The sequence below is a fragment of the Osmerus eperlanus genome, chromosome 27 (genome assembly GCF_963692335.1).
Source record: "Osmerus eperlanus chromosome 27, fOsmEpe2.1, whole genome shotgun sequence".
Classification (NCBI taxonomy): domain Eukaryota; kingdom Metazoa; phylum Chordata; class Actinopteri; order Osmeriformes; family Osmeridae; genus Osmerus; species Osmerus eperlanus.
Window position 1 is genome coordinate 4915843 of NC_085044.1, and position 20056 is coordinate 4935898.

General features: G+C 47.6%; 3 protein-coding genes across 3 annotated transcripts; 2 read left to right on the forward strand and 1 right to left on the reverse strand.

Moving 5' to 3' along the window:
• The first annotated feature begins 1497 nt into the window (after positions 1-1497).
• pom121 (POM121 transmembrane nucleoporin) lies at positions 1498-12843 on the forward strand. Its single transcript, XM_062453754.1, has 13 exons — positions 1498-2092; positions 2981-3196; positions 3458-3625; positions 3750-3830; positions 3983-4154; positions 4388-4479; positions 5001-5080; positions 5205-5326; positions 5590-5689; positions 6339-6638; positions 6766-8547; positions 8764-8865; positions 9185-12843. The coding sequence occupies exons 1-13, from the start codon at positions 1527-1529 to the stop codon at positions 9283-9285; spliced, it is 3882 nt and encodes a 1293-aa protein (XP_062309738.1). The 5' UTR covers positions 1498-1526; the 3' UTR covers positions 9286-12843.
• A 53-nt stretch (positions 12844-12896) lies between these two features.
• nsun5 (NOP2/Sun RNA methyltransferase 5) lies at positions 12897-16754 on the reverse strand. The gene is made up of 10 exons (XM_062453749.1): positions 16375-16754; positions 16073-16192; positions 15775-15946; positions 15536-15644; positions 15299-15437; positions 15010-15125; positions 14717-14895; positions 14044-14248; positions 13337-13492; positions 12897-13228 (listed from the first exon to the last, which is right to left on the reverse strand). Exons 1-10 carry the CDS (start codon positions 16465-16467, stop codon positions 13066-13068), a joined length of 1452 nt encoding a protein of 483 aa, XP_062309733.1. The 5' UTR covers positions 16468-16754; the 3' UTR covers positions 12897-13065.
• Positions 16577-19903, forward strand: tbl2 (transducin beta like 2). Its single transcript, XM_062453750.1, has 7 exons — positions 16577-17005; positions 17383-17504; positions 17872-18056; positions 18148-18299; positions 18397-18523; positions 18713-18865; positions 19310-19903. The coding sequence occupies exons 1-7, from the start codon at positions 16879-16881 to the stop codon at positions 19767-19769; spliced, it is 1326 nt and encodes a 441-aa protein (XP_062309734.1). The 5' UTR covers positions 16577-16878; the 3' UTR covers positions 19770-19903.
• The last annotated feature ends 153 nt before the right edge of the window (positions 19904-20056 follow it).

Consider the following 20056-nt stretch of genomic DNA (forward strand, 5'->3'; position numbering starts at 1 on the left):
GGGACAGCTGGACCCATTTTATTGGTTAATTATAAACATATAGTCAAATTTTAAAATGCAGAAAATACAACATTAACCTAGTATGGACAAATTATTTGGTGGACAAATAACATGGCTGCTATGGTTTTGAAAATACAGCAACACAAATATTTGTACAATTTCACAATTTCACAAGTAATTGGATGATTAATGACACAATATATCAAGGCTCTGCAGACCATAGGTGGTGCAGTGTTAATGCCAGATTACTCTAAACAACAATTTAGAAAAGGATCAAATTGTCTAATCTCATGAGACAGGATTTGGTGAGTAAAACATATGTGACATCTAGTGGCAATGACTGGAGGTGCAAAAAACGTAAAAGCTATGCTGTTAACAATTTCAATTAATTTTGCATCAGATACAAAGTACATATGAATACATTATCTTGATTTAAGTCATTTTACATGGCTGGCAAACATTTACATTATATATATATATATATTTACAATACAGTATAATTCTGCAGAGGTGGATAAATAACTCAAACCCTCTCTGTTTCCATGGCGTCTATTCCAGTGTCTAATAAAAATAATGTTATCATTGTAGAAGAATGGCTTACTGACAGCAGTCTAGTTCCAAGCTCTATATTTTCACACTTTTGGACACAGTCTAGACAAGTTAAAAATCCAGTATAAACATCCGCTAAGATACTTGAATTCCAATTGGACTATATCATCAGGATAGATGGTGGCCTGTGTTAAAATAAAACTGAGTCATTGGAATAACAGCCCTGGGCAAAGCCTTGAGAGGAAATTCCTGTGCAGCTCTGAGGCTTTTCCTGTTGGCAAAGTTCCTGTGCAGACATCCCATAATAAGGCACAGAGAAAGATAACAAGGGTATGTAAAACATGTGCACTCTGTGGCCTTTATTTTTGTATGCATTTATTTTGTTGAACAATTAATTTTCACATGTTATTTTGTATTTATTGTTAAACAATAAAATACACAGTAAGATCCAGCAAACAGCATACAATTATAGGCAATGCCAATATACTGTACATTATTAGTATACTGTACAAGGACAAAAGTACATATTTCATCTTCCCTACAACCAGCCTTGTTTATATACCCTTTTTTCTTTATTTTTTACACCTTACTTCCAAGAAGCGAATACCATTGTATGTCCAGCTGTACACTATCCCCACGGGACAGTTAACCATTACAGTTGGGAGGACTTGTATAAGTTAGAGGCCAGGGTCCCCAGGTATCATAGTGGTATTCAAGTATCCATATTAGAGTAAAAGTGAAAGTCGACTCATCTGTCAATTTTGAACTAAGGGTAAGTTTAAGTCTATTTTAACTGACTGTGTCGTTATTATTAATCTACTATCAATGGCTTCTGCTCAATGAGTCACAGCTGCAACTATGGCGTCTGCAACAAACTGCACTTCCATTGCGCGCACCATAGCTCGTGAAGACATTGACCACCACATTCTACAGTGGCATTATGGGATATCAAAGTCCTCCGGCGGCGCGGTGCCGCCATGTCTCCAAGAGAGAAGCGGTTCATAGCGCTTATCTCTCTTGTGTTCTGTGCTATCGCAATATTCTGTCTAGCTCTCTATTATATTCCAACCTTTCTATACATAACTTTAATACTTGTAACCTGTTGCGTTGCCTGTTATTATCACACCGGAGAATCCCTATACGCTCGGTTGGGCCCTCATCCACGCCGTGGACTGACTATTCCGCCTGCGCTTCGACGCTGGTTTCCCGGAAGGACTGCAAACGGAGTACCAACCCCTGAACGACTCAGAAGTCGACCCATAAAGGGGGATATTAGGGATGCGGTAGCATTTGCCGGCCAAAGACGTTTAGAGAGTCCTATTTTTCGTAGAGACACGGCACAAAGTGACTCATTACTGTTCAGTCCAAGGGATATACTCATGGGAAGTTACATTGGGAAAGCAGAAAGTCCTCCCGCTGTTGTGGGGAGGCCCAAAGCCGGTGCAAGTTTCGAGGCTAACCCAAACGCCCGAGAGCAACTTCGTGAAAGATTGTCAAGACCTAACCATGCTGTCTATACGCCAAACAGAAGGCTGTCATTCGGGTAAACTTCATGCAATTATTTTGCTAAGCTATCTAACGTTATTTACACCGTGGTTTGCTTTAAAATGAGCTAGCTAACAAAGTGCAAATGGTTGTAGCTAGTCGGTTGGCTAACTGTTTGTTAGCCAGCTTGCCAGTCCACCGCTTTCAAACATCCTAAAGTGGTAACGATGTGTCTAGAATTACTTTGAAAAATGGTTTCCGGATGGTCTTTAGATGTGAATTTCTTAAAGTTCAAAGTTACAGTTAATGTGATGAAGGATCGTTGTGATGGATCGAAGTGACATGCTTCGCCGCTTGAGAAGTGTCTAAGCATTCCCTCCAAGATTTGAAAATGTGGGAGTTCCCAGTGTCAGTGGGTTCCATACTCCAAACCCGGTACACATTTATACATCCCGTGGGAGATCATTTTAGTCCTTTTTGAATGGATACCTCGCACGCGGTTGATTTTGATTCTTAGGTATAGCTAATGAATAAAGCTATACATAATGCTAGCGGTGCCGCTATTGAGTGTTGTGTATAGGTTATTAAACGTGGGATTAAGGCCCATGTTAACATGGTGTTTACTATAGCTCCTTCATAAACATTGAACGTCTTGTAATTGATCGTTTTATATTTAGTTTGAGTATAACTTTGTAATGTTTGTCAGAGCAATAGTAGTTGTTATATTGACTGACAATTTATAAATAAATTGCAATGCATGTCCAGTTTTTGTGGACCGTTGACCAACATTAGGCAACCCCTTAACTTGTCACTTAAGAGAGAGGATTGTCCCTCCAAACCATTCAAGGCATGTTGTTCTTAAGTGTTCATGAGCCCTACACATTTGTAGTCTGGTACACTGTGTAACATCACATCTAAATCCATTTTTGCCACTGTGCTTGTACAGAGAACCCCTGAACAACATGGGCAAGTTCACCATCACCCCCCAGCGCCACTACCCTCTCCAACAGACGGGCACCTCTTCCCTAGGCATCCTTCCCCCAGCCCAGTGGGACGGCTTTAGGAAGAAGAACATTCTCACCGCCCGCAACTCGGCGGCGATCCACAGCCCCGTCACGGTGAAGATCGCCAGGCCAGATCATCACTCGACCAGGTCCCCTTTGTAAGTCTAAATGTCATATCCCTCTCGTCCATTCGACTGTTCCATGGTCATCCATCACTGTTCCATGTCATTTCCTTCAAAAGGAAATGTTTCCCCCAAAATTCTATAAAACGCAAGCATCGTGTGACTTAATCAATTGGTGACTTTTGGATTTTGAACACTCACATTTAGTTCAGTTGAGTAAAGATATACCGTGGTACCGGTTTGAAAGGTTGACAAACCCTTTATTTCCCCCTCCGATCGGTCCTGTTTGCTCTGCAGCTACGACCACCTGAACTCCCCCGGAGTCCTCGGGTCTCCTGCCCCGGCCGCTCCCGCAGACCCCTGCTCCAGGGAGACCGTGTTGAGCGTGCTGAAAGAGAGCCGCAAGAGAGAAGTCGAGGAGGAGGACGACAGGAGTTTCGTCGGAGGACAGAAAAGCAAACGGAGGTGCGGATCCATTCGCAGCTGTGATGCCATCGGGGGAGGAGGTGGACCGCACTCCAGGTCAGAGCTACCCGTTGTATAAACAAGAGGAAGGCTAAACGGTGGATTTTTCCTCTCGTTCCCCCAGACGCAACGACAGCGGTGGGAGTGCCCAGTTCGCGTTTGAGCCGTTGCTGCCCAACGGGGCTCCATCGCAGACGATCCCTAAGTAAGTACAGGAGGTGCAACCCCAGACCTGGCTGCATTCGCATTCATCCTCTCGTTCAAGGGCCTCCATTTTCATTTTCTCCAACTTGTAATCTGCTTTGGGGGTCGTTTGTATTGGATTTTGATAAATTCCCCCCCCCCTCCCCCCCACGGGCCGGGGAATCTGAAACGAGGTATCGCCGCTGCGGCGGAGGACTCCATCATGAAGAGGTCCCGGACATCCTCCATCAGCTCTGTGACCTGCGGCCAGGTCCCCAGCGGGACCTTGGGCTCAGCCCGCAACCCCATACGGAGCTCCTACAGCTCCTCGCAGGGCTTCGCTCAGGTACAGCAGCATGGTCGCTAACACGTTACAGTTGACTTTGATGTAGACCGATGCCCAGCAGGCTTTTGCAGGCTTGAGGCCAGAGGATATAGTCGGGCTTTTAGTAGACGTGTCTGGTTAGTATTAGGTTGAACTCTTGAGATTGTGGCAGTCGGGGGTTGGGGAGGGTGCTGAAAGTGTTGCCTGCGTCCTTGTGTCGTCTTCACGTCTTGTCTCGGTGTTGTTTTGCCCAGGGGAAGAAGACCTCCACCCGCAGCCTGTCTCCTCTCTCCAGCCCGGGGTCGTCCCGCTCGCAGACGCCAGAGAGAGCCTCGAAAAAACCCAGGTGCCCCACCGAAACCTGCCTCTGCCGGGCTCCCTCCCTGCACGTTTCACTCCGCGTCCTTATCTGGCTATGAGCGATTCGCATTGAAGTGAATGAGAATGAGTCCTTGGGTCCTGAGCGATAGCCCCCTGGCGGATGTCCGCTTCGCACAGTGTCAGACTCTCCAGGAGAGGATTTCGGAATCGCTTGACAAATTAGCAGTCTCCAGCACTTAGTTTAGTAATAATAAATGGTGAATCTAATTTGAATGCAATTGACTTTGCTAGTTGTCAGACCATGGTTGGAAGCCAACAAGGATGCCTTTTTATTTGATCAGGCAGGTTGATTTACGAACGGGATTATAACCTCTGCATACCGATGACGCACGTCTTCACGTGGGTGCACGCTGACATCATGCGCATTGAGACGGGCGCCTCTTAGCTGCTCCCACATCATAATCACGGGCAGCTTAATTGATTATACAATTAGGGGGAATTGTGTCTGCCTATGTTTCTTTGCTGACCCTGTCCTCTTATCATTAGGGAGGAGGAGATCTGCTCTCCCAGCTCTGCATCCTCGTTGAGGTCGGACAAGACGGCCGCAGATTCAGCCCCAGTCACTGGTAAAACTCAAGCACCGTCCATTTTCAAACATCTCGGTTTCTTCTGGATGAAACGAGTGCATTTCGATGATTTCAGGGAACACGAAGGATGTTGTAAATGGTCTAACAGTGGCGTGTTCTACAGGGAAGTTGACTCCGGCCCCCGAGGTCCCCCCCGCGGCGTCGTCCTCCAACTCAGCCGGAAGCGGGAAGAGGAAACGGAGGATTCAGCTGGTGTCCAGTAGGAGAGGAGACCACATCTCACTGGTGAGACGACACGATCTCTTCGTACTTCCTGCACCCTTCTTCTACCTCACTTCCTGTTTCTTCTCACTTCCTGGTCCCTCTCACTTCCTGAAGAGGCCTGCATTCACGCACATTACATTGAACCGAGTCTGTGAAATATTATTATTTTTGAAATGAGTGGAGGTCTCTCTGTTTGGGCTGTGGGGAAAACATAAATAACATGGCGTGAGGTTTTCCTTTTATTGATGATGTGGTTCGGTTCATATTCCTCTGTTTTTATGCAGCCCCCACCTCCTGAGTTGGGCTACACCATCACTGTGAAAGACCTGGACCAGGAGAAAAGGGCTGCTCTCAGCCAGATCCAGAAGGTTCTGGAAGAGCCAGGTGAGTAGTTCTGATTCTCTTATTTAATCCCCATATGAAATGATCTACAACCACTGGGTCATTTTGAGTAATGATATTAAGAAATTATACATCGGTTTGTCTATAAAATTATGTATTCAAACCGGCCTGTAATAGGTACATTTCTACAGGTATGGCTTACACTAGCTTGTTTCTCCCCCAAAATATCCCTAATTCTTAATAAATGCAAATCACCTATAAATATTAACAAGTTTAACAGTAGTGTAATGGTTTGAGGTTTGTTTATTACCTTACCTTGGTGACTTGCAGTCCTTAATTCAACCAAGTATTGCATATATTGCCATAGTAACTAAGAGCGGTAATTAAGAGATGTTTGGCAAAGTACCACAAAACTCTTTTCAGGGATGTGCATAAGTCAGATGTTTCTGGATTTCATTAAAAAAAGGTTGGAAAATGGGATGTTGTGTGTAGATGTGTGGGCTAGAAAAATTATTGGTTTTATCCATTGTGAAATCAGGGTGTGAAGGTTGAAAAACATGGATAAAAAAAAAGGGGGTATGGATTTTCTAAAGGCATTGTGTACGTGCCTGGCCAAATCCCCGATGCACGTAAATCCACCTGCCCGGTAAACAAAGGGCGATCTGACTTTTGCTCTTATTTGCTCCTTCAGCTCCAGAACCAGAGAAGCCATCTCCTGCCCCGGCAGTCAGCACCCTGGCACAGCTGTCCTCATCGACCAACACCACTCCGACACTGAGCAGCCTCCTCGCGGCCCCGCTGCCCACAGAGTCCGCCCCGGCGGCCCCCATCCCTGTCATCAACCTGGACCCCGCCCCTGCGACCACTGGCAGCACCACACCAGCCACCACAGCTGTCCCCGCTCCCTCCTCCAACCCCCTGCTGGAGTCTCTGAAGATGATGAGGGGGAACGCCGCAGCCAGCGCTGCCTCCACCGCTGCCTCCGCCGCAGGTATGCCCCCCCTCGCCTCACCTTTGTTTTCATCGCTCGCTAAAAGTCAGGTCCACTTTGCGTTTCATTTGCCGGTGTTTCCGAAGGGATAACTCACTGTTTCCTCGTGCTGTTCCCCCCCCCCCAGCTCCCTCTGTCTCCGTGGCGACGTCGGGGATGATGCCGGCAGACTCCGGTGGCTCCGCCTTGAAGCGGAGCTCCACCATGACTACCCCCCTCTCCGTGTCAACCCCAGTATCCCTCTCCCAGCCCACCACATTCCCCCTCGGCCAGCCGGCCAGCACCTTGCCCTCCGCCTTCACCCAGGTCCTGGGCCAAGCCACCAAGGCCCCCACCACTATCCCCACCCTTGGTGGATCTGCTCTCTTTAGCCTCACCAGCCCACTAGCTTCCACTGCCTCTACAACAGCATCCACCACCACCCCAGCCACTACAACAGAAACTGCCGGAAGCACCAATCCGCTCATGGCCTCCGTGTTCAAGCCCGTCTTTTGGGCCCCGCCCACCACCGCAGCCCCGCCTACCTCGGCCCCGGGAAGCCAACCCGCCGCAGCCCCCACCTTCAAGCCTCTCTTTGGAAGTGCCACCTCCAGCAGTGCATTTGGGCAGTCCCTCTCCAAGACCACCATGGCGGCGGCCCCCTCCCCGACCCCGCAGCTGTTCGGCGGGGTTTCTAACAGCACCGCCGGGCTCCCGGCCGCCTCCACCAAGCCGGCCGCCCAGCCGCCGGCGGCCAAGTCGCTGTTCGGAAACTGGAGCGCGGCGCCCGCGACGACCGCTCCCTCGGCCGTCACGCCCGCCCCCTCCGCGGGGGGGAGCGCCTTCCAGTTTGGCACGGCGGCCACGGCGGCTCCCCCTCCCAGCTCCACGGTGACAACCTCCGGCGGTAACGGCGCCTTCACGTTTGGCACCATGACCACGGCCTCCTCCGCCACCATGCAGCCTGCCCCCCCGGCCCAGGCCAAGCCCCAGGGAGGCTTCACATTCGGCCAGGCTGCATCCAGCCAGGGCTCCGCCCCAGGGACCTTTGGCGGTTTCGGCATGGGCAGCGTCGGTGCGACGACCACTAGCGCCGCCGCGCCGCCGGCGACTCAGTCCTCCTTTGCTTTCGGGAAGCCGTCGTTCGACACCCCCTCTGCCACCGCGTTCCCAAGCACGACTCAGGCCCCCGGGGCCACGGGAAAGCCGTTTGCGTTCGGGTCGAGCGCGACCAGGGCCCCTCCAGCGTCCGCCCCCGCTCCCTTCGCCTTTGGGGGAGGAGCCGCTAGCACGGCGGCCTCTGCCTTCGGGGGAGGAGCTACTGGCACGGCGGCCTCTGCCTTCGGGGGAGGAGCCACCGGCACGCCGGCCTCTGCCTTCGGGGGAGGAGCCGCCAGCACGGCGGCCTCTGCCTTCGGGGGAGGAGCCGCCAGCACGCCGGCCTCTGCCTTCGGGGGAGGAGCCACCAGCACGCCGGCCTCTGCCTTCGGGGGAGGAGCCACCAGCACGCCGGCCTCTGCCTTCGGGGGAGGAGCCACCAGCACGCCGGCCTCTGCCTTCGGGGGAGGAGCCCCTACCACGGTGGCCTCTACCTTCGGGTCCTCCGCCAAGCCGGCATTTGGAAGCGGTTCCACCGGCTTTGCGTTCGGCAGCACCACAACCCCCTCGGCCGCCGCCGCCCCACCTGCCTTCGGCTCGGCCACCCAGACCGCCGGCGCGTCGCTCCCTCCCCCCGCCTCCACATTCACCTTCGGCGGTGGGCTGCCGCAGCACAATCCAGCCACCCCTGCCCAGCCCGCCAGCGGTGGATTCAACTTTGGCGCGGCCATTTCAGGCAGTCAGTTTGGAAGCCCTATTCCAAACAACCCCGCCACACAGACACCCGGCTTCAACTTTGGCGCGGCGGCTGCTAAGGACATGCCTGCCTTCGGTGAGTAGGCTAGATATTCTGTCTGTCTCTGTCTGTCTCTCTTTCTCTCTGAGACAATGGTTCTTAAAACCCCATGATATTAGGCAACATCTCACAGAAACCAAGACACTACGTGTCGAAATAGTATGAATTAAAAAGGACCCGTTTGTGGTCTTTTGTTCCCTGCTTGTTTTGGGGTCATCACGGTGCTGAACACGCGTGTCGTTTGTTGTACAGGGACGTCCACTCCTGCTTTCGGCCAGAGTGCAGCTCCAGGGCCCATTCCGTTTGGAACCCCAGGAACCCCCGTCCAAGGCTTCAACACACCGTCACCTTTTGGTAAATATCCCCAACCACAACGTCCACATCTGGGTTAGCCTTCCAAAACGGGAATCGGGCTATTAATCAGAAGGTTGCTGGTTCGATTTCCGGCCTTGCAAAATGACGTTGTGTCCTTGGGCAAGGCACTTAACCCTACTTGCCTCGGGGGAATGTCCCTGTACTTACTGTAAGTCGCTCTGGATAAGAGCGTCTGCTAAATGACTAAATGTAAATGAGTCCGATTGTAAATTGAAACACAACGACCACATTTAGCGTCCAGGTATCTCACTGTGAGGCGTCGTCTACATTCTAAACCGTTGTGTGACCCTGTGTCCAGGCTCCCCGTCGACCCCCTCCTTCTCCATCGGCGCAGGCTCCAAGCCATCAGGGGCACGGCAGAGGCTGCAGGCCCGGAGACAGCACCCCAGGAAGAAGTAACCTAGAGCAGACACACGGGGAGGGGAGAGAGCCTCCGCCCATCCGTCATGGCTGTGGACCCATGGCAACCTTCAGAGAAGCTGAACTGCTGCTGCTGCTATGGTTAATATAGCGAATATGGCTTTTCCCATCACCAAACCCCAGGCCAACAGCCCCCCCCTCCACCCCCTTATACTCTTTATGTCCTCCGGACAGCCTGGGCTGGCCTGATGTGTGGTACAGCGCTAGCAAGAGTGAGACCCCCCCCCCCCCCCCTTTCTCCCAGTCCCCCCCCCCCCCTGCACTCTACTGACAATATAGAGGTTGTCACAAGGAAGGAAAGAAGAGGATAGGAGACCGAACGATGCCATGTATTATACTTGAAAAGAGAGACGAAACTTGAGATGATTTGACGAAAGCAAAAGCATATCCAAACAAAAGGACTCTTCCCAGCCGTACGGGACTCCCTTGTCGCGATCTGAGCAAAAAGGAGTGGGTACCGATCGATTCGAAAGTCACACCCAAGGAGCTAGAGCATCGGGGCTTCAATGTTTTTATTTTTGTACTGAGATGCCTGCGCAGGGGCTGTAGGGTTACCAAGTTGTATCAGGGCTGAACATAGATGTGTTCTCCGGCGAAAATGCCCATCGTCACACACAGGGCTTGTGTACAATTCAATTGGTCCCAAAACCCAATGTAGCCAACATGTGCAAGAGCTGTCTTAAAAAGGAAAAGTCGAGTTCACTTTATGGATGGGAATTTTTTTTTAAATTTGATTTGAATTTTCTTTCCAATTGGTAGTGTATTCCTCATTCTTAATAATGCGTATGTTTAATCTGCTCGTGGAAAGGAGACCGTTTCAGCGATATGTTGAAGTGCAACAAGTAGAGGGCCCTTGCATCAGTGTCACGTGGCATTTGTTAAGCATTCCCTTGTTCAAACTTCCTTGAGACTTGTTCAGCCTGTTTTTTTTTTTGGTTTTTGACCTTGATAAAATAAGGCTAATTCAGTCCTTTTTCATTTTGAACATGCTTTTCTGGACAATGTGAGTGCCAGAGTTGCTGTTGTGGCGTCAGTGTAAATAGGCTACCTTGAACATTGCGCTGAAAAACCAAAGCCCATTTTTAAGCTTTGCCCCGTGAAAGTCTCCTACCACCTATTAAGTTTTGTGATATGTACCAGACTACCTCTGTGCCCTCCATCCCCCTCTCTCAATCTTCCCCCACATCCTAAAAATAGGTAGCTTTCATGACAGACCTTGGCAATATTGGCTTGTTGAAATGTTGTTGGTTTTTTACAATGGGATATAACCAAGCTGAAAGGCTGACCGCTAAAGTATTTGCCTCCAGCTTCCACCTAGTCCATACTCAAACATCAAAGTAGAGACGTGTGTGTGTGTGTGTGATCCCTAAATGGGGTCAAATCCTTGTCCTACAGCTTCACAAATATGCAGGCAAATTTCCACCCAGCAACGAAGCACCGCATTCAGCCATCAAACTGTGTTGCTAGATATGTTGACCGATATTACATGTTTTCAAGGCCATTATGTACCGCATAGTATGTCCAGATTCCCTGCCACACGCACACACAACCACAACACCCCCCCCCCCCTTAACATTCTATCGCCATGCCTACAAAGGCAAGCAAACACTATAGCCCAACTGCCATCTGTATACTCAAACCAAGACAAAGATGAGCGCACCTCTTTAAACGAGCTCAGCTTGGAACTCCACTTATGCATTGAACTGACATACTGCAGTACATGATTGACACCCCCCCCCCTCCCCCAGGTTCTGTCTTGTGTATATGCTTGCCACTATATTTGCCTTGGTGAGTCTGGCTTGGAGGAAAAGTTGTGATTGGCGGCATATTGGTAGTGCCGGACATGGTTTTACCTGCATGCTAACCGGGGGCTAGGTTAGGAGAATTTGTGGAGGGTGGGTGGTGGGAGGGGACTGGGTCTGGAGTTTTGTTAACAATTTATTGACAAACTGTATGATGATACAAGTGAATTGTTCAAATTTTACCAAGTAGGAGAGCTTGTTCTTGTCATTTAATGCTGGATTGAAACTCAGGACTAAAGGAATTGAAGGGGAAATTGTCTTCTTTTCAAGTGAAACCGAACTTCTGTCGAACCGTTTATCGTTTCACTAACCATGTAGGTTATTTATGTAAAATTACCTCGGAAATTAAGAAGTGTTCAGCCCCTCATGGAGATGATTTTGAACTCTTACTTTTAGTAAGAATTATCTCTTCTGGTCGAGCCAGGTAGTGATTGTAAGAGAAGTGCGTGAATGTGTGTGTGTGGGGCATGATTTGGCTGAATAGTGGCAACAGATGCTAAAACTGAGAAAAATGGGAAGGGGGGGGGCAAGGGGAAATGCGCACAGACTTTATTTTTGTATTCAAGCAGGTTGCCTTTTAGAATTCCTTCAAGCTTGGCTCACTGAGGCATTGGTCTTTAGTTAGTTGTGAATGACTTTTTCTAATTCGTTAAGTTTTCCTCAACCTACTGCATTGGTGGAATAAAATTGTCTATAAAAGTTTCCCTTTGTAAGAGTTCACTTCTTTTATACGAGAGAGCACTAGGTCTGCTACTGTGAGTGTACTGTATGTGAATGCTGTCTTATTGTGGACAGTACAAGCCTAACGAGCATGTAAATTGTGTTGCTTATAGAGACTTTTTGGTGACTTCATGTGTAGGTGTGCGTTTGAGTTTAGGCAAATTAATTTGTCAGTTGTGGTACATTTGAGTTCCTTGTCCATTCATATATGCACCACAATTCCAAAATGTAACTTATGTTCATTTTATTTTCGTTACATTTCAACATCCCTTTAAAATAACAACTCTTCACTGTCCAGTTTAATCACTGGGATCATCTGCCACAAGATTGTTGGTGGGAATGTCTCATGCTAGAGGCTCATTGTGTTGTGATATTTGATTTGCTTGTGCATCCACTGAACACTGAAGAAACCTGGTTTAGATATATATGGTGATGGAAGTGTAAAATAACTTTCAAATTGGTTCGGGAATCCTCAATTGATGTGGATGTCATACTTGCACAACTGAAAAGCACAAAACAAAGAATGTAGTCGTAGGGTTGGAATCAAAACAAATCTAGTGTGCTATACCCATTTGTACAATGACTAATGAACATGTGTACTTCATGTCAAACCCTCTTATTTAAGCCTCGTGTTCATGTGTTTGGAAGACGTTTTTGAGCTTTGATTGTGGCTGTACTGTACAGTATGGACGAAGGATGTCAGCTTATGTTTTGTTAGAATGTTACTGAAAAGACCCCAAATGGCTGAAATATAGATTTGGTTTTGTTGCAGCAGTGTTCAAGAGCTGGATGTCTTAAGTTATGAGTGTTTGCGAGTGCTGTAGCTAGCTGGTGTGGCTGTTATCTTATTTAGGAATGTCGTGAGTGTGTATGTACGCAGATTTTTTGGTAATAAGAGGTGCTTTCCCTTTGGAGGATGGGAAGGAGTGTGTGTGTGCAGACCTGGATGTATTGTATAATGGCCTCCCTTCTGCTCATGAAATGTACTTGTTTTAAATAAATATGTGATGACTATCTCAGGCAGTTCTGTGCATTCACTCGAGCCATGTTTCAACAGCGGCACAGGGCCTCGGTTTCAAATGTTTATTCGAGACATGGGCAAGATATGATGCCTACATTGAAAAGTCCAACTGAGGTAACAAGGGCTAATTGAGATTGGACAGAAGGATTTGAAAACGTTGACAGAACCATGGTTGTATTGCCGTGTCTGTTGGCATACCCTAGCAGATGACAGTTATCACTGAACTTTGGTCTTCTTTTTCTTCTTTTTCTTAGTCTTCTTTCTTGCTGAGCTGTCTGTCTGCATATCTGTAGGTTCAAGTTCTTTGATGATGGGCTCTTCAGCGCCTGGTTTCTCCTCGCCGAGTGGCAAACTTGAACTCGACTCGGTGACTGGGAGACTGGGAGAATGCAAGGTGTTTAACGACAGCCTACAGAATAGCCGATACGTTTTTTTTTTTTTTTTAGTCATTCAAACTGATGAATCCCGGTAAGTAAAAGAAACTCACATTGTCGGGGTGACCTGGACTTTGCTCTCAGCCGTGTGCCTCTCCAGCAGAGCCACGAAGAAGCCGTGGGTGTGAGTCTTGGCAACGCTCGCTCGCAGGCACTGGGTCAGAGGGGCCAGGCCGCGCTCTGGCCACTGTGGAAGCACTGACACCAGCCTGCAGGGGCAAAAAGGTTTCACTGAGCATCGGTCTCACTTCAACAGTTAAATGTATGTTTGCAAACTCGTTTAACTGATGCAAATGGTACTCTTTGGGAGTACTTGGCAAATACACTTTATAGAAAGAACTATTCTCGTAAGTGTGCACACCAATAGTATAAGTGAAGATGTGTATACACTGAGGCTAGTTGAAGACACAAGGTAGAAAACTAGTATACCAGTACAATTCATTTTCTTTCCTAACACTTTGGATTGAATGAAAATACACTACAAAAAAAAAAAAGTATTTTTAAGGGTCTTAACCCTTGTGCTGCCTTCGGGTCACATGACCCAAAGGTTCATAACGGACCATCGTTGTGTTCACCCAATACAAAAACAAATAAAAATAATTCTCTTTTAACCTTTGCAATGTGGGGGGTCTGAGACAGCCCAACGGTTAAAAGAAAATGCTTCACTTTGTTTTTGTATGCGGTAAATTTGTCGCAATACGACGATGGGTCAGAATGACCCGAAGATAACGAGGGTTAACAGATGAACGTTCCCCCCCACCTGAAGCCAGGGTTGTCCTGCAGGCAGGCGGCCACCACCTGCTCGTTCTCCTCAGTGTGGACGGAGCAGGTGGAGTAGACGAGGCGCTGCAGGCGCGGGAAGCGCAGGGCGTGGTTCAGACAGCGCAGCTGGAAGGCTGCTAGGGCCTGCAGACGCTTGTCCTGCGCCGTCTGGGACGAGGCCTCATTCTTCAAAGAGACCATTCCTGTATGAGCACACGCGCGCACACCTCAAGATACGACTAGCAAATACTGTAAAATAAAGGATGTCTACAGGTTTAAGAGTATTATAGACCTACACTTTCAAACTGATGCTGGGTACACACATTTTTTATATCTTAAGATTTTCAAAATGTGAGCGACCACAAACATGAGGACAAAATCAATCCTAGATTGAACCGTTTGTCCTCGGGGTTCCCCCCACATCGGGATTTCGAATATTTACTATTCGCAATCGGGGCGGCTCCGACGTTCTTCAGAGCAAGTTCGGTCACTTAACACACCTCACACCATGGGAAAATGATAAAATAATCTGTAGATAATCGGGACATTACCTAGGATTGTCGGAAGGGGGAAATCGGCCCAAAATCAGCCCGATTATCTTGTGGTGTGTACCCAGCATGTCAACACTAGTTGTCGTCTACGAGCACAGTCATAGTGGTCGTCGGTTATACCTGATCCACTACACGATGGGTCCAGTAGAACGTACTGAACATCTTTATACAGGGTGCTGTGCGGGTCCACCTTTAAGAAGTCCTCATTGGCCAGCTGCTGACATGTGACTCCTGCACGAAGCAGGAGAGTGGACATCGTGGACAGGCGCTTGGCATCCAGGTCGAAGGCAAACAGTTTCCTGTAGCAAAGACAAGTCGAGACAGCTGTCAGAAAATGGAACAGTGATTTATTGTGTGCGTGTGTTATTCTGCAATTGTCTCACAAAATGTATAGAAGTGCACATTAACGTTACCCTGTGTTGTTCATGATGGCAGCAAGGTGGCTTGTTTTATTCCCAGGGGCGGCACAAGCGTCGAGGACGTGGCTGCCAGCGGGAGGTTTCAGGAGGTACGCTGGAAGACAGCTTGCCTGTCAACATAAAAAGCTGACATTGAAAGACGGCCATTTTAACCCAGTAGTCTGCATTTTGGGCCATCCAAGTAATTACATATTGATCTAAGGAGCATAATTTAAGAGAAAACAAGTTATCAATGACCTGAAGAAAAAGGCAGATAAAGCATAATTCTTTTCCAAGTCCTCACCTTGTCCTGCAGTATGATGTGACCAGCTTTGTACAGATAATGGTCGTGGAAATCTGTTTTGGCTGCAAAAACTAACAGGTCTGACAGATGCAGATCACCTACAAAGGTTTTCCCTCTCAGGGTGGTCAAGTCCTCAAGCCTGAAAATACAGTGCAACCATTAATACGTGAATTAAAAACGAATAACATGACACACACACAGTGGAGGCACAAGAGAATCCAAGGACCACTCACTAACCTGTAGGCTTGTCCATGGTAAGAAAAGCCGTCCCTCTTGAAATAGTCGACGACGTCTTCCACCTTCGTCTTCAGCGTGTTCACTCGCACATACCTTGGGAGCTCGTCGCCTGACGTCAGAAAAGTTGCAAAGCGGTTGACTCGTTGCACATCAGAACCGTCATCGGTGACGTTGCACACGTGTGCGTGATATGATTCGGCATTGCAGATCAGGCCGTCTGAGGGTAGTTCACCACCTACCTTCGGGGTTCTGTACCGCGATGGGGAGCAGGTCCTGGTTTCGGCTGACTTTCTTCTTGATCTTCATACGAGCCAGGGCCGCGTGCAGTGCGGAGCGATGCTTCATCAGCACGACCTTCCAGCCACCGCCACATTTAAGCCCTTGGCCAATCAGCAAGTCATACACCAACACCTGTGGTTAATGAGCAGTCAAACAAAAACATGAGGTGAATGACTACACAAACTATAACGATAACAGCAGTGCAATACAACACTTTCACAGAGACCTTAATAAATGACAGTAGATGCAGAATATTACCTTTGCCAGATTCATTTTGAGTTTGGTCTTTTTGAGGAGCTGAGTGGAGTCGATAATCTCTTGGATGACAGATGAAAACTTCTGTGTCTCACAAACCAGGGCAAAGAGCTGCTTGATATTCTGGCGAAAAAGGTGTATCATTAAAGGTCCATGTCAACAGGGGCTAGCAGTCTGCTGTATTTCTGGTGTCTGTGGGTTAGTTTTCCCCACAATTTCTGCTCTCGTTGTAGAGATAGCTGCGCATGCTGGGCAGTAAATGTTAGCTTGTTAGCTAGCTTGCTAAATGTTATGGTGATCCTTACCTGGAATTTACTGTCGTAAACCAGCGTCTTTACTGTACCCTTCTTCCTTTCCACTTTTTCGAGAATCTCTGAAGCATTTTTGTACAACGCCATGGCTTAGTAATAAGCACACAGCCAGTAGTATACAGGAATAATGTTCTCAAATATACCACAGCAGTCTAACAATATTTCCACGACATCCACGTTTCCGTAGGATGCAAATCTGCTTTACGTCCTGCTGAAAATATTTGTACATTTACGTTAGAACCCAAAGTGCTTTCGACTTTTCACAAGCTGAATGACCACGACTTCTGCAAATCAGTTAGGTTATACGTCGGCAATTTGTAATTGGATTGCTGTCGACACGGAAATTTTGCATTAACTAGTGTTGTAAGTAGAATCCGATCAAAGCTTTGAAAACAGAAGTTGCTAGATAGCTAAGTGCCAAGCAAATAATTAGCGTAGCTACACACAGTTCACTCACTAGCTTGCTTCTTACACTAACGTGGCACAAACTGGTTGAAGATGGAGATAGCAGCTCTTATTGCCTTGACGTTAATTATAGGAGCATTACTTATTTTGGTTGCCGTCACGGTGGGGAAACAGAAAGGTGAAATAAATGAACAGAACGAACAGACTGAAAACTTAATCGGTAAGTTCTAAGCTAAAGAATATAACTGGTAGTACTATGTCCACACAAGATAGCAGGACGTTGGCGCACTATCTGTCATAACCCTTCAATCGTGTTCCTTTATTGCACGTGTTCCCAAACCAAACAGGTAGTTAACTGTAATATAAGAGCTCTAAATAATAGATGACTCTACCTCGTTTTAAATGTCGGTCAGTCCCCTTGATTGGGGGCGTGTCTGAATGCTTGACTCAAAAGGCTCCAAACGTTTTACAATCATGAATATGGAACATTTTCGTTTGTTTTAGAGAACCTTGTATACATGAGCATTTTATTTTGGAGCGGCTGGTTCATAGACTACGGTTGTATTAAGAATATTTATCTTATTGCTTGTTTTGCAGCTGAAGAGAATTCAGTGAAAGCTTCAGTTTCCAAGAAACTAAAGCAGGACAAACAACGCCCTCGCAAAGAGAAACCCCAGCAACACACATTCAGCCACCCCCTCGTTGCATCCTCACTAAAGGTAAATTGGTATATTTAGTTGTATTGTGTGTGTGTGTGTGTGTGTGTTTCTAAATATGGTAAATGTACATTATTGCTTCTGTAACTTTTTTTGACAGACAATAGTTATCTTACTATATACCCTGGACATTTGCTTGTTTAGTCTAAAGTCAAAAGTATTGTCAAACCTTCAGGCTGAGTAGCTTTTATCTAATCAATTAGAAATTCCACCTCAGACAGTTCTGTTACTGCCAGAATGTGATGTATTGACTGTCTTGGGTGTCTTTGTGTCATAAACAGCACTCAAGTTTCTCAAATGAACCAATATGCATGATTACCACCTTTCACATTACTCAGTGCTCACCTATCAACTGTTCGTCCGTCCCCAGAGTCACAGCGCTAACGTGACATGCCTCGACTTCAGCAGTAATGGAAAATACCTTGCCTCCTGTGCCGATGACCGTACGGTCAGAATCTGGAGCACCAGAGACTTCCTGGACAGAGATCACAAATGTCTCAGGGCTAATGTGGAACTGGACCATGCCACACTGGTTCGCTTCAGTCCAGACTCGAGGTAAATCTTCTTTCAGCACTTTCCAAAACAAAGGAGGATGGGCATCTTTCCATGCCATGCATTTTCCTCATTGCTTGCGCTTTGTCTGCAGGGCCTTTATTACTTGGCTTGCAAATGGAGATACCCTCCGCATCTTTAAGATGATCAAGAAGGAAGATGGGTCCTTCAATTTTAAAGCTGCTCCAGAAGACTTTCCCCAAAGACACAAGGCCAATATAATAAACATTGGAATTGCGGAAACGGGTATGGTGATGGTGACACATGGAAATGATCCACATAAAGGTGTTTCATTAAATCAGTCTGTTGCATTAAGTTGTTTTTTTTATTGTATTTTTTTTAGGCAAGTTCATCATGAGTGCCTACACAGACACCACCATTCTCATCTGGGACCTTAAAGGAGAGGTTCTGGCCTCTATCAACACTAATCAGATGACAAATTCCTATGCTGCTATCTCACCCTGTGGCAGGTCAGTACAGGGATAACATTTAGAATGATTGCCATTACATACAATCACAGTAAGACTGTAAGAGAATAAATTGAATGTGACTTAAGGTGGAGAATATGGAACAGTTGGCATTGGTTTTATTTACGTTGAATAAACCCTATTTATGTAGTTTAATGTGAAATGCAAACGTTCTCTTGTTTTCTATTTCAGGTTTGTTGCCTCTTGTGGCTTCACCCCTGATGTGAAGGTGTGGGAAGTCTGCTTTGGGAAGAGTGGGGAGTTCAGAGAGGTGACGCGAGCGTTTGACCTCAAGGGCCATTCAGCAGGGGTCCACTCGTTTTCATTCTCCAATGACTCGCGCAGGTATGGCTGTGACATTGTGGTTTTGCGTAAATATCTTGCACAGGTCAAGTTGGGGCTGTGACTGGGACCGGAATGTTCTAGAACAGTGGTTCTTAACCCTGTCCTCAGGGAACCCCTGTCCTGCATGTTTTAGATGTTTCTTGGCTCCAACACACCTGATTCAAATAAATGGGTCGTTATCTAGCTCTGGAGAAGCCTGGTAATGAACATGCATTTGAATCAGGTGTGTTGGAGCCAAGAAACATCTAAAACATGGACAGGACAGAGGCTCCCTGAGGACAGGGTTAAGAACCACTGTTCTAGAAACAAACTAAACCATGTGCCATGGACTTCCTAAATTGAGTTTGTTTCATAAATCAGCACTCTCAATTTGATCCAAGTTTCATGGTCGACATTTAAGAGCCCCGCATTGGCTTTAACTGGCAAAACCCTCTTTCTCCCTAGAATGGCGACGGTGTCCAAAGACGGCACGTGGAGATTGTGGGACACCGACGTCGAGTACAAGAAACAGCAGGACCCTTACCTGCTGCTGTCCGTACCGTGCCAGTCCTCGGACGGCAGCCTCGTGGCGCTCTCTCCCGATGCCCGCGTGGTCGCCGTCTCCAACGGCTGCGACGTGGCCATGTACGACGCGGCCACGGGCCGGCTGGAGGAGGAGTTCCACGGCGTCCACGGCGTGGAGATCACCGACCTGAGGTTTGACATCAACAGCCGCTTCCTGGTATCCAGCGGCGACAGGGCCATCCGCGTGTTCCACAACGCACCAGGCTACAGGGCAGCCATCCGGGACATGCAGGCCATGCTCAAGAAGGCCCAGAACGAGGGGATGAAACAGAGGCTGCAACAGCAGATACAGGAGGCGCAGAGCGCACTTGACACTGTGCTGGCCGAACCCAAGGACTAAAGACCCTTTCTGTGTGTTGTGGTGTCTCGCTCTCTCTTTCACTGCCTCCTCTTCACATCATGGCTTGCAATGACTACTGTCATTGAAGTGGCATTTGCATGCTGGTTTAATAAATAAATGGTTTTTAAGGAAAATGGCTTTGGGTTGATTGGGTTCATTTCTGTAAACTTACCTCTCCTTTGCCCAGTTTTGTGAACAGCAGATCATCCATTTAGTGGTGTTAATTAGATCTGGAGGAAGTTGTGGGACTTTGTATTACTTTAATAGTTGCAACAAGCATATGCTTT